General features: G+C 31.1%; 1 protein-coding gene and 1 pseudogene across 4 annotated transcripts; both read right to left on the reverse strand.

Annotated features, from left to right (window-relative positions):
* Window positions 1-864: 864 nt before the first annotated feature.
* Window positions 865-3990, reverse strand: LOC124825273 (uncharacterized; annotated as a pseudogene). Its single transcript, XR_015782524.1, has 2 exons — window positions 3109-3990; window positions 865-1354 (listed from the first exon to the last, which is right to left on the reverse strand). The product of XR_015782524.1 is annotated as an uncharacterized LOC124825273 (transcript).
* Window positions 3991-12483: 8493 nt separating this feature from the next.
* On the reverse strand, window positions 12484-13723 carry LOC124825264 (uncharacterized). Of its 3 annotated transcripts, none has more exons than XM_047297848.2 (2): window positions 13561-13723; window positions 12484-13312 (listed from the first exon to the last, which is right to left on the reverse strand). In XM_047297848.2, the coding sequence occupies exons 1-2, from the start codon at window positions 13687-13689 to the stop codon at window positions 12695-12697; spliced, it is 747 nt and encodes a 248-aa protein (XP_047153804.2). In that variant the 5' UTR covers window positions 13690-13723; the 3' UTR covers window positions 12484-12694. The 3 variants fall into 3 exon arrangements, with proteins under 3 accessions (XP_047153804.2, XP_087956271.1, XP_087956278.1); XM_088100145.1 differs by having other exon boundaries at window positions 12484-13321; XM_088100152.1 differs by having other exon boundaries at window positions 12484-13392; window positions 13561-13682.
* Between the last annotated feature and the right edge of the window lie 330 nt (window positions 13724-14053).

Genomic DNA, 14053 nt, shown 5'->3' on the forward strand with positions numbered 1-14053 from the left:
ATCATAAATCCAAATAGGAAAGTAAAGTTGACTTGAGTGCTCTGCATGGAGATTTAGATTCTTCCTTTTGCTTGCCATCTCCATCAAAAGCATTCCAAAACTATAAACATCAGCCTTATTGGATATTCTTCCAATATTACTATAAAATAATTCCGGAGCCATATATCCAATGGTTCCTCTTGCTACTGTCATGGTGACAATGCTATTATTTATTGAATATAACTTTGCCAATCCAAAGTCCGAGATCTTTGGGAGGAAGTTTTCATCCAGTAGGATGTTGTGAGGTTTTATATCAAAATGCAAAATCTTCATCTCACACTCATGATGGAGATAAGCAATCCCACGAGCCACTCCAATTGATATATTATATATTTTTTCATAGCTTAAATTTACACTTCTATCTTTTGAAAAAATAAACTTATCGAGAGATCCATTTGGCATGAATTCATACACGAGATAATACTTTGACCCGCGAACACAAAATCCAATTAGCTGTACTACATTTTGATGATATATTTTTCCAACGGTTGCAACTTCATTGATAAAATCTTGTCCATTCCCTTTAGATTTATCTAATATTTTGATTGCCACATAAGAACCACTGCGTAACCTTCCCTTAAAGACATAACCGAATCCTCCTTCACCTAACTTCTCTTTAAAACCTCCAGCCATCTTCTTAATATCACTTAATGAGTATCGAATAGGTGCAAAATTATTTTGTCCAAGGTAATTTTCAATATTTTGATACATTGATGCATGTCTCTTCTTCCATTTGTATATCAAAAGCAAAATAATCACCACCACTAACATCAAAGCTTTGTAAATCAAAGTCCCTACCAGAATGAGTGTGCCATATGCTGCGAGGAAATTTTGCTTGAGTGAATAAATATCATGGTAAAGAATCATTTGATTTTCTCCTTTAACGTATATACAATAATGTATGTTAAAGTAAAAAATTACTTTGGTTCTTAAAAATTGATGATATACACATCCATTTAGAAAGTAAAGTCGCAATAATAAGTTGTCTGTACAAGAGGTATCGAGGAAGAGAATTTTGAGAACTCAAGTAAAAATCATCACATAAGGACCACCTTTTTTAAAAATCGGTTCTAATACTAAGTATATCATTGAAGAAGGTGGTTATAAAGTATCAAAACTAATTCTTATTATTCCTTAGTGGCTAAACTAAAGCATATAATTTTTTTTTATCCTGACGATATGAAAATAAAATAGAAAAATCCTCTGTGAACTTAGTAGTCTCAAATTTGTATGAACTTTAAATATATCTCTTATAATTAAAGCATAGGTAAATTAAGATAAAGATTCGTACCTGCCACCAGAATTTCCAAAATACCTGTACATCCACCCAAGAACGAAGGAAAGCATAAATTTCACTGTATAATAATAATAACTAAAGATTGGAAAAGATTAATCTTATTTATTGTGAAATATGCAAGAAGGTTACATATATATAGATGAAAGAAAGTAGCAAACCCAAAAAGAAGGAAACAAAATAAAGGCAAATATCATAACAGATGCAAAGAAATTAATTTGATGACGTGTATTAGCCTCCCTTAAACTGGAGAATGTATATTAAGCATTCTTAGTTTGGAAAAAATAGATCTAAAAGGTGCAGGCGTCAAAGGTTTTGTATAAATGTCAACCAATTATTGCGATGAAAGGATAGAAGATGAATAAGGCCTTGGTTGAGTTTTTCTCGAACAATGTGACAATCCAACTCAATATGTTTTGTACATTCATGGAAGCTGGGATTATGAGTAATATGAATTGTTGAGTAGTTGTCACCGAAAAGTGACACAGAAAAAAGTTCATCAACTTGTAAATCCTGCAGAAGATAAGAGATCCATTGTACTTCACACACTATTGCTACAAGTGCGCAATACTCAGCTTCACATGAGGATCGTGCTGCAATAGTTTGCTTCTTAGATCACTACGAGATTAAAGAGGAATCAATGTATAAAAATAATACCCAGTAATCGATTTTCTAGAGTCAATGCAACCACCCTAATTAAAGTCATTATATGCGGTGAGCTTGTGAGATGATGGATAGAAAATGCCACACCTAGGTGAGCCTTTAATATAGTGGAGTACTCTCTGAGCAACTGCTTGATTTTGATCTGTAGGGGCAAATAAGAATTGACTAAGTTGATTCACCATAAAAGCTATGCCTAGCCGTCTAGTTGTAAGATAAAGAAGTCTTCCTATCAATCTTCTATAAGAGTGGATGTTTGAGAGTGATTTGCTAGTAGTAGCTCCTAGCTTAATGGAGCTATCCATGGGTGTTGATACTACTTTACAACAAAATATCTAATTCATCCTATAGAGTTTTCAATATAGTGTAAAATTTTGAAACAGAATTATCACCTTACCTCTGGCTAAATATTTCTTATTGAATTTCTAAGATTTTGAACAGATCTGCATGTGAAAAACGCTCGGGAACTCCCTCCACACATCTGAAGCCTTTTCATGCCAAAGGAAAGACTGTGCAATCTCCACGTTTATCAACTTTATTAGCCAGCTAAGAACGAGCATGTTACCTCGTTTCCATAAAGAGAAAATTGCATGATTTTTTGGTGGTTCTGCAATTGTGCCATCAACAAACCCTATCTTGTTCTTTGTTAACAAACTCATATTTTCATTGCAGAAGACCAACTATGATAATTTTCATCTGTAAGTAATAATGAGACAAGGACAATGGAGGAGCTCTCATTTGGATGGATATATAGAGGATGCGATGCATTTTGTGCATCTTGTAGAGTATAGAGATAAGTGACTTTATTAGCCATTAGCTCTTATACCATAACAAAATAATAAATGAAAATTGAAAAAGATTAATCTTATTCATTATAAAATATTCAAAGAAATTAATTTGCTTACGTGTATTAATTTTTCCATAATTTCATAAATCTATAATGAATGAGTTTCCGCCACTCTAGACTAATACAGGTAAAAGATAGAAAATAATGAATTATTAGAAGAATGTTTTATCAATAATAATCAATTAAAAATAATATATATACATACATATATATATATATATATATATATATATATATATATATTATAATATTTTTAGGATCAACTCACCAATCCCGCATCGAAGTTTCTGCTTGGACGAGTCGAAATAGCAGAGCAAGTTGAGTGGACAAAGATTCTGACAGGCGAGTTTTGTCCATGACATCTCAAATCCATAGGCGAGAGCCCTGTGAATGGCAGCGTAGGAATGGTTATTGAAAGTCCTGAACGATGTGGGAGCAACAAGCTTCACGTCACACCCAACTTCTAAGTCCTCAGCTTTTAGGTCTCCACCCACTGCATACGCATAGCCCTTTGAGTCCCACTTCACGCACTCACCACTCTCCACATACTTCCCGTTCTCTCTCACTGAATGGTTACAGTTCAGAAACACTATATGCTTGAAACTTAGAGATTAATTCCCAATTACTTTCCCGATCTAGACCGGCTTGGTATGGACCCATGCGGTGCGTGTAAGTATCAGAGAAATTGGAGCGAGAGAGGGAACGGAGAGGAAGGGAGGAGCAATTGTGGTGTTGAAGAGCAGGGTCAACCACTCTCACGGTGTAGTTGTCGTAGTTGATTGCCTGAACATGGTATTGTGCAGAGTTCAGATACAACACCGTAACATTATTCTCACAACGAAGCTCATAACTTTCCTCGCCGCACTTCTCTGGGTCGCCTTTAAATCGAAATGGATAAGTGATGTTGGTGATGTTGCCACATGAAGAAGGAAGACAACCACCATGACTTCTGTGGACTAGAAGTAGCAGTACCACCAACGACGTTGTCTCTCTCCACATGTTGTCCAAACTGTTTCTCATTGAATTGGAGGGCAAACAAATCGAAGCTAGATAGATGTTTAAAACAACAGACTCAATATATAACAAAGGATCACAATTTTTCCTTTCAGAAAATGGTTTGAAGACTTTCGCTTAGTTGACTTCTAAAGATCGATAACAGAGTCAGAGGATGATGGGATGAATTTAAATATAAAAGTTTTTGTTTTTTATTTTAAGAAAATTAAAAATAAAAGTAAAATAGTTTAAAGATAAAATTTATGAATGATTTGATAAATGAAATAGATAAAATATATTTTAATAAATTAAAATATAAAATTACAATTTATAAAATTAATATATTATTATTACTATTACTTTGAAACTTACCTTGCAATTCCAATTAACTATTTCCATTTCTTTATTTTCATGCTTCACCATTTGTGGACCAACAACACAAACAAAGCACGTCAATGCAATTTGGTAAAAACACCGATAGCAGTAGTTACTAATCTCGTTATCTTCTCCCCGTACCGAAGATGTTCTTTTTTATCCATCCTGAAATTAACCCCTTCAAAGAGTACACGTTTAATCACTCGACTTTCCGTTTATGTGAAGAATGTGAAAGTGAAAAAACAGGCTATACTTGAAACCTAGACTTTGATTGAGAAACTGTGTTTCATCAGCTGTCAGGCAACTCATTATTTTAATGAACAAAAATTATAAATATATATCTGTCAATTTTTCTACACCTTTTTTTATCATTGAATAAAATTTAAAGTTTTTATTTATTTCAAATTATTTTATATTTTAAAATAAAAATATTTTTATTAATGTTGAATAAGTGTAGAATAAGAAATGAAGTATTTATGCATCGTTACTTTTTGATGTTGAAGTATTTATCCACCTCATGCATACAAGGCACCCCCTTCAACCCATTCACCTACCGATATTGACGTGAAGATGCACGATTTATCACTCAATGTTTCTGAACAAAGTTGGCACAGATTGATAATAATGTTGTTTCACGATTGTTCGGGAAATTGTTTCAATCGTGAAAGTTGTTTCATGATTGATAATAATGTTTGTATCTATTGAGTTCACTCCTTCTGGATTTCTTTTTGAAATGGGAATACCACTAATGATATTGATAGACACAATCAGGTTCAGGGGTATACCAAACAATTCTAAAATAGTGGTCAATTTTAAAGACATAATTTTAGAATTTTAAAAATCATGAAAAAAAATTACGTTGATGCATTTTTACATATATTTAATATTTTTTTTTATTTTATTTTTTATAAAAAAACGTGTAAAATGAGTGCAAGTGTGTCATACAAATAAACGAAAACCATTTAAAAAAGTCACTGTTAAGTTTTAATTTCAGAAAATTAATCTCTTTTTCTTTTTCTACAGAAGTTGGGTATATCATCATTATTATGTCCAAGAAAAATTCATAAGCGACGGAAATTACAACTTTTTTTCTGTTCCAAAATTCCAAATGAAAACCTTTGGTTAATGTATTTGATAAAATCACGATTTTAAAACTCCTGTAACAATTTCTTTTTCTTCTAGAGAAGGAAGACACATAAAACTAGTTTAATTTATCAATTAGTTGTGAATATTAAATTAAAATATTGGATAAAATACTCAGTCTTTGTCCAAATAATTCAATGGTTTTTAAAAATTTTAATTTAATTCTAATTTTTGTTAAAACAATTCAATTAAGTTATTTTTTTTATATTTATCAATAATGTTAATAATATATCACTTATCAGTTTATAGTTTACAGTTTATTTTGTTTTTTTTATTTTTAATTTTTTTTATCTATATTTTACATTAATATTGTGTCACACTATTAATGTCATGTTGTCACATGTTAGTATTAACATCAAGTGTTATTATTTTAATTATATTTAATTCAGTTTTTATATTTATTTTTATTTAATTTAATTTTAATTTTTTTAAAAATTAAATAATATCATCTCTCTTTAAAATATAGTTAAATTCAATTTATTTAATAATAAAAATAATTAAATTATAGAATTTGTTCTATCATTATAAATTATTTAATTTTTAGAATTGACTTTTATACTACGTGTCATTGAATAAAACACAAGTGATAACACTGTATTAATACAGCAGTGGAATTTGTAATTTACAGCAAACACAAAGAAAAAAAATTTATATTTACTACTATATACAATAATATGATATATTTACAACATAAACATGCAGAAATAAATTTAATAAATATTTAATACATAGAAGAATATAGTATAAAAAGACTTCTACCGTAAAATTAGATAAAACCTTGATAGATAATAGACAGTGGTTTATTTATGACACTAGTACAAAAATGTTTATGGTTTGGTTTTGGTGAAATTGCATACGCTTATCTATGTAGATCAATAAAATGGTTTTGATGAAATTGCATACGATTATATATGTAGAATAAAGAGGGTGAATTGGTTTAAAACTAGTTTTATTAAAAATTTTGGTGTATAAAATCTGTTTGATATAAACGTTTCAATCTTTTAAAGATTTAAAATGACAAGTAAAGAAAATGGAATAAAACATACAAAATTTTATACTAATCCTTTTCTAACAACCTAAATCAGAAAAAAAATCTACTATAAAATTACAAGATTACAAGATTTTCTATACAATTTATATCTCTAACCAATTAAAAACAATTTCTAATGATGAAGTTACACATACTCACCTTAGGATCCTTGCTTACACAACAAATGATACAGTAATTAAGAAATTACAGAAAAGTAAAAGAAACTAATACACCTCAAGTGCATGTATTACAAAAGAAATAAAAAATTGTTACTCTTTAGTCATTTCCACTTATGCCAATGTGCTTCAAGCTTTGATTTACCCAATTGATGTTCTTGCTTTTGTAATGTCTTTCGTGCTTGGAAAATGAATCAAACCTATATATATATATATATATATATATATATATATATATATATATATATATATATATATATATATATATATATATATATCAAAAATATAATACTATCAATTTTAATCGATTAGGTAGATAACTCAATCGACTAAAACAAAGAGTTTAACTTTCTAATTTGCATTTTTAATGTATTTAACAATACAGTCAATTTTAATTGATTAACTAAATAACTTGATTGATTAAAACAGAGAGCAAGCTTCTTGATTGATATATTTAATAGCAATAGTTAATAACTTGGTTCTATAACATGCATTTTAACATATTTTAGCAATTAGTTCATTTTAACAAGAACATTTAAATATCATAAAAAAACAAAGAAGAAGACCAGGGAAAGAGAAAAAACTTGGCCTTTAAACTTGAAGTTGGGAGAGGTGCAAAAGCCTCGAGGAAGATGAAACCTCAGATGACGAAAATGTGAGTCACAAGATAAAAAATTCAACAAGTTCATGAAATCCAAAAGTAAGGAACAATTGAACAATGATAGGAAGAAAACAAAGATCTTCTTCGTGGTATAAATGTTATCGTTGCAGAGAAATAATATTTATGTTATACCCAAACACCAACGTCCTCTACAATATAGGAATTGATGCTTTTTTATTTCATTAAATATTTTTTATGGCTTCTTCCGATAAAAATCAATTGAGAAACATGATTCTCTAACTTCCCCTACTTCTAAGAGCCATATTTCTACTGTTGTCGGATTTGTGACCAAGTCAGATATATCTAACTCTGCTCTTAATCTTTCTGTTGTTACTAAGGGTAGTGATTATTTTATTGAATATTTTTTATGGCTTCTTCCGATAAAAATCAATTGGGAAACATGATTCTCTAACTTCCCCTACTTCTAAGAGCCATATTTCTACTGTTGTCGGATTTGTGACCAAGTCAGATATATCTAACTCTGCTCTTAATCTTTCTGTTGTTACTAGGGGTAGTGATTGAATAATTGATTCAGGTGCTACTGATCATATGATTTGTGATCCTCATAAATTTACTATTTTTCCCCCTATTGTTCTAAAAGTGTTATTATTAATGCCAATGGGTCTCATCTCCTATTGAAGGTGTAGGTACTATACCTCTTTCACCCTCGATTCCTGATATTTTATTTTTTCATATATTAAATTGTAATCTTATCTCTGTAAGCAAGTTAACCAAAATCACATTCTTGTGTTGCCTTGTTTTATCTAACCCATTGTCTTTTCCGAAACATCCATTCCTGGAGAACATTGCTAGTAGTAGAGAGAGTGAAGGACTATACTATCTTGAAAATGTCTCACAACAAACCCATAAAGGAGCATTGGCTTGTCTTGCAAATGATGACATACAAGATAAAACAAGGAAACTTTTGGTTATGTCATAGACGGTTGGGACATCCCTCTTTTGATTATGTAAAACAGTTAATTCTATCATTATTTAATAAATTCAATATTTTTGATTTTCTTTGTGAAACTTGTGTTAAGGCAAAATGTCATCGTGTTGTGCTTCCTTTAAGCAATAAGAAAAATGATTTTCCTTTTTCATTAATTCACACAAGTGTTTGGGGTCATGCCCCACAATCTGCACATAATGGAAAAAATGGTTTATTAGTTTTGTTGATGATTGTACTAGGGTAATGTTTCTTCTTAAACATAAAAGTGATGTGTGTGATGTGGTTCATTCCTTCCATCATATGATTGTTAGAAAATTTAACACATCTATTAAGGTCATTCGATCAGACAATGAAGGGGAATATTTGAAGACTGAATTAATAAAGTTCATGAACTCTAAAGGAATTTTGCATCAAACTACATGTCCTTATTCACTACAAAACAATGGAGTGGCTAAGAGAAAAAATAGACATATATTAGAGGTGACAAGATCACTTTTGATATATGATAATGTCCCATCTCATTTATGGGGTGAGACTGTGAGCTTTACAGTTTATTTAATTAATCGAACCCCTTCTAGTGACCTTAACTTTCAAAGGACTTTAGATGTGTTGTTTGATCATTGTATCCTTCCTTCCATAGGTCATTTACCATCTCATATTTTTGGATGTGTTATATATGTTCACTTGCACCCACATCAACATACAAAGCTTGAAGAACGAGTTATCACATGTGTTCTTGTTGGGTATGGATCAACTCAAAAAGATTATCGTGGTTACCATCCACCATAAAAGAAATTTTATATCTCTATGGATGTGACATTTAATGAGCATGAATTTTTTTATGTTGATTCTACACTTCAAGGAGGAAACGAAAGTGAAGTGCATAATCATGATGTTAATATGTTTGATATCACAGGATATAAAATTATATTGTGTAGATAAATTATCATGTGAGGATCATTTTGCAGAAAGTGAGCTAATCCTAGATATGGACACTTCTTTTCAAGATAATATAATGTCTTATGATCATAATCAATTGGCTCAATCTGTTCCACCGGTTCGACTTGACTCCTCATAGGTACCTTCTTGATCCTATCTTTGATAATACTAATGTAGATGAAACTAATAATGAAATTATTTCTCTTGGTCTTACCCTTGATAATACTAATTTAGATGAAACCAATCATGAAATTGATTCTTGTCTGCGTGAGACCACCAACACACCAAATACTAAGTCTACTACTATTCAATATAATCTTCCACCCCATTCTAATCATGGTCAACCTCCATATAAATATGAACCAAACCTCTAAGCCAAAGTTAAATATCCCATTAGTAAATATGTGTCATCTTACAGGTTATCCCAGTCATATGCATCATTCGTATGTCAATTATCTTCAATTTCTATTCTTAGTAATATACAGGAAGCTTTGGCAGATCCTAGATGGCCCAAAGCAATGGTTGATGAGATGATAACTTTAGAAAAAAACAACACTTGGGATCTTGTGTCCTTACAAAGAGGGAAGAAAATTGTGGGTTGCAAATGTGTATTTACAATTAAGCATAAAGCTGATGGAACTAGTGAGAGGTATAAAACATGACTTTTGGCTAAAGGTTACACTCAATCTTATGGTGTAGATTACCAAGAAACGTTTGCACCAGTAGCCAAGCTCAACACTGTGAGAATACTTCTGTCACTAGCAGCAAATCAAGATTGACCTCTTCTACAATTTGATGTGAAAAATGATTTCCTACATGGAGAAATTTCAAAAGAAATTTATATGGATTCTCGACCAAGCATGACAGGTTCAATTGGAATGAAGGTTTGCAAATTAAAGAAGACTCTATATGGATTAAAACAATCCCTAAGAGCATGGTTTGGAAGGTTTACCAAGTCTATGAAGGCTTTTGACTATAGAGTAAGTAACTCTGATCACACCTTATTTTGGAAGAGAGAAAAAGGAAAAATTACAACTTTGATTATATATATAGATGATATGATTGTTACATGAAATGACCAACATGATATTTGTAGTTTGCAATAATACCATACATCTGAATTTGAGATGAAACAACTTGGAAACCTCAAATATTTTTTGGGTAAGTAGCTAGATCAAAACATGGTATGCCAAAGAAAATATATTATTGACTTATTATCAGAAACTAGGCTTCTTGGGAGTAAACCAGTTGATATACCAATTGAACAAAATCATAAACTATTTCAATGCTCAAATTTAGCAAGCATAGATAGAGGGAGATACTAAAGGCTGGTAGAAAATCTAATTTATTTGTCCCATACACGTCCAAATATTACCTATGTAGTAAATTTTGTTAGTCAATTTTATGTATGACCCACAAAAGCTTCATATGGATGTTGTTAAGAAGATTTTGAGATATTTGAAGTCCACTCTTGAAAAAGGAATTTTGTTCTCAAATCATAGAAACTTAAAAGTAGAAGGGTACACTGATGTAGATTGAGTAGGTTCAAAAGATTATAGAATATCTATGTCTAGATACTTTATTGTTGTAGGAGGGAATCTTGTAACTTGGAGAAGTAAAAAACAGTCTGTAGTAGCAAGGTCTAGTACTTAAGCAAAATTCAGAGGCATGATACTTGGTGTATGTGAACTTTTGTGGATTAAAAATGTGCTATCAGATTTGGGCTTTAAACTAAATGAAACTATGAGTTTGTACTGTGACAATACATCAATTATAGCAATTGCTCACAATCCTCTGCAACATAATAGAACAAAGCATGTGGAGATTGATAGACATTTTATCAAAAAGAAGCTTGAAGCTGGAATATTTTTCTTTCCTTTTGTAAGATCAGAATTGCAGTTGGTTGATGTTCTCACCAAAAGAGTGTCAAACATATTGTTTAACAAGTCTCTATTCAAGTTGGGAATGTGTCCATATACCAACTTGAGTGTGATTGTTAAGATATGTCAAATATTTTATTAATAAATATTAAATAATTAAATATTGTGTTGACTATAATTTAAATATTATTATAATTTATATAATTATCATTTCTTTAATAGATAAAGAATTATAAGATTCTTTTATTTATTTATTATATATATATATATATATATATATATTTGAAATAATATGAATTATACTTTTTATATTTGATGGAAGACTTTCTTTTTGCCGAGTGGAGCCTTGTGTTCGTTTACATATGTTGCCAACCAACTTTTAATTATTTAAATTGCTGTCTACCTTTGTGCCAAACACATATTTTGACAGTAAGGAAAAAGCTTGATTACGTATCACAGCGCCCAGAGCTGAATATATAGCGCTTGTGCGACGTAGCGCTTGTGCGACGTTTCTGTTTAGTTAGTTGTTTCTTCTTATCCTCTACATAAGTTTGTTTTTCCTTTCTTCTAAATACCATATAAAGCTAAATAAAATTCTTCCTTTCCTTTTATCATGTACTGTTACATCTTCTTTTCTGCCAACTTGAATGTTTCTCACACACCATGCTGTTTCAATATCAAGAAGATCGTGATCTCTAAGAAATCTGTGTTATTTAATCAGATTTATAAATAATTTTACGTCCATAATAAGAATTTGATTAAATATTGCTCCATTGTTAATGTAAGATTTAATACCCTCACTTAAACAAAAACTCCATACATAAGGTATAATGTATTAGTATCCAACAATTGGATTATTAAGAAAATAAATAACATATTATATAGTAGTTTAACTATTCCCATTACTAGGTGAAAAGAGAATACTAATTATTGATTTTAACATATATCAAATCCATTATATTCTTCCTCATCATTGACTTTAACATCCAAACTTATTCCAAAGCATTTTGGATACCAATTACATGCATATTCAAACATTTTATAGGCCAAATTGAACTTGAAGCATTTTTAGAGTTTAGTCTCGTCATCCATCAGTTATTATTTTATTTTTCTCGAAGTTGCTGTTACATTATTATTTTTATTTATATATGTTTAAGGATATGCATAAAGGCATGTAAATTATGTTTTGACACCCAACAAATTTTTACTCACTTTATACTTATTTTTTTATCTTTTAATCTCGCTCTTTTCTTACAAATACAAAAATTAACCTTTTTAATTATCAAAATATTTCTAAAATTTTCAAGTGATGCATTTAGTATAAAAAATCACTTTTAAATTATGTCAATAAACACTGAAATTATAGAAGAAAAAAGATCCTTTGACATCAATTGACTATTATTGAACAATTTTTATAGAGGTAAAATGGTCTCACAAAAGTAAACTTTTGTATAGGACAAATGGTAACGAGATAGTGTTAGATGGGTGTAAAAAAAATTCTGATCTTAAAAGTTTGATTGTCGATTGATGATTGTAAGTTAAGGAACTTGAAACTAAAACTCCTTAATCTCGAACACATTGGCCAATTGGGCAAGAAGCCTACATTACAGAAAAAGTAAATAAACCAAATACTAACACCAGATACTTTATCTTGATATTTCACTATTAATTTGGCTAGATCACCTAGGATAAACCTAGATGGAATATCTCATTGTTTAGGTTTGCCAATCAGTTTAGCGAGAATCCAAACGAACAGGCGCAGGCTATGAACAACAACGACGACTCCCAGCAGTGCTAACCACACAAGTATAACAATTCCAAACATGGAGATGGATGTGGTCCAAACAGGGTTTGCGGTGACCATTTGAGCACCATACATGTAGGTAAGAGCGAGACTAGAGATGGTGACGCACATGCCTATTGACAAAAGCCAGTTGAAAAATCTGTTGCTTAGAGTGAGCCCACTAACAAGCCAGAGACAAACAGCTGAGGATGATATGAAGCATATAGTGTTGCAAATAAGGAACCTTCTGTAATCTTCGGCCATTGAATAAGCCAGGACAGATTCTCCAGGACATGGGTTCATCCCTTCTGAACAAGCCACTACTCCAGTCTCTTGTGGCGGTCTAACGCCACCTGGTGGATTTAGAGCACTTTGAAAGGTTATTGTTGCGATTACCGTAGCCACCAAACTCAGGTTACCCCTAATGTCCTTCAACCAATTATCATTGTCCTTTTGTGCCAGCCAGTTCCCTACTTTGTTCAGACCTTTTCTCCACCCTTTTGTCTCGGCTCTTTGCTCGTCTTCAACGTTCATCGTATGTAACTGTAACAACTATACTTTATGTTAGAGCTGTAAGCGTAATTAATATTTGATACATGTATGCATATGTGGTTTGTTATGACCTGCAACCAAAGATTAAGGCTATTCTTTAATAAAGAAAGTAGTTGACACTTAAATTAATTCTACCGCTTCAAAGTTTTACATCAAGCTCCATACAAGTAGAGTAAAGAACTAGAAATGAAAGAAATCAATACAGGATTCACTCGGGATGACAGAATCACCATTATTACCTTTCTTGTTTGATATGGTCGGTCGCTCACAAAGCCAAATGAACGGTGAACTGTGCTTTTTAGGACAGCAGGCACATATATATAGACTTGTAGAGAAAAGAATATTCTTCGGTTAATATCCGTGTTCATGAGGTTTATAGAGCCACAAAGTTTCAGAGATTTGTCGTATATAACCACTTGATATGCAGGTTGACGCATTCAAATTACAACGTACATATAATTTATAAATTGAAATTAAAAATATTTATTTGGTTTTAGCAGTTGAACGTAGTAATTGGCTCTTGGATAGCATGTATGTTAAAAGAATTATTTAGAATTTGAACGATATTTTGATTCCTTTCATTAGTCTACGGTAAAGGCCAGTGTGGACTTGAGACTGTGACAGGAACCCTAATGCTGGTTTAAAATTCCACCAACAACTTTGTCTGTGTCGCCATATGATGTCCAAAATGTTTCTCACTGAATTTCATGGGCATACAAATCAAAGTTAGAT

The sequence above is a fragment of the Vigna umbellata genome, chromosome 1, assembly GCF_029865625.1.
Source record: "Vigna umbellata cultivar VRB3 chromosome 1, Vumbellata_1.0, whole genome shotgun sequence".
Taxonomy (NCBI): Eukaryota; Viridiplantae; Streptophyta; class Magnoliopsida; order Fabales; family Fabaceae; genus Vigna; species Vigna umbellata.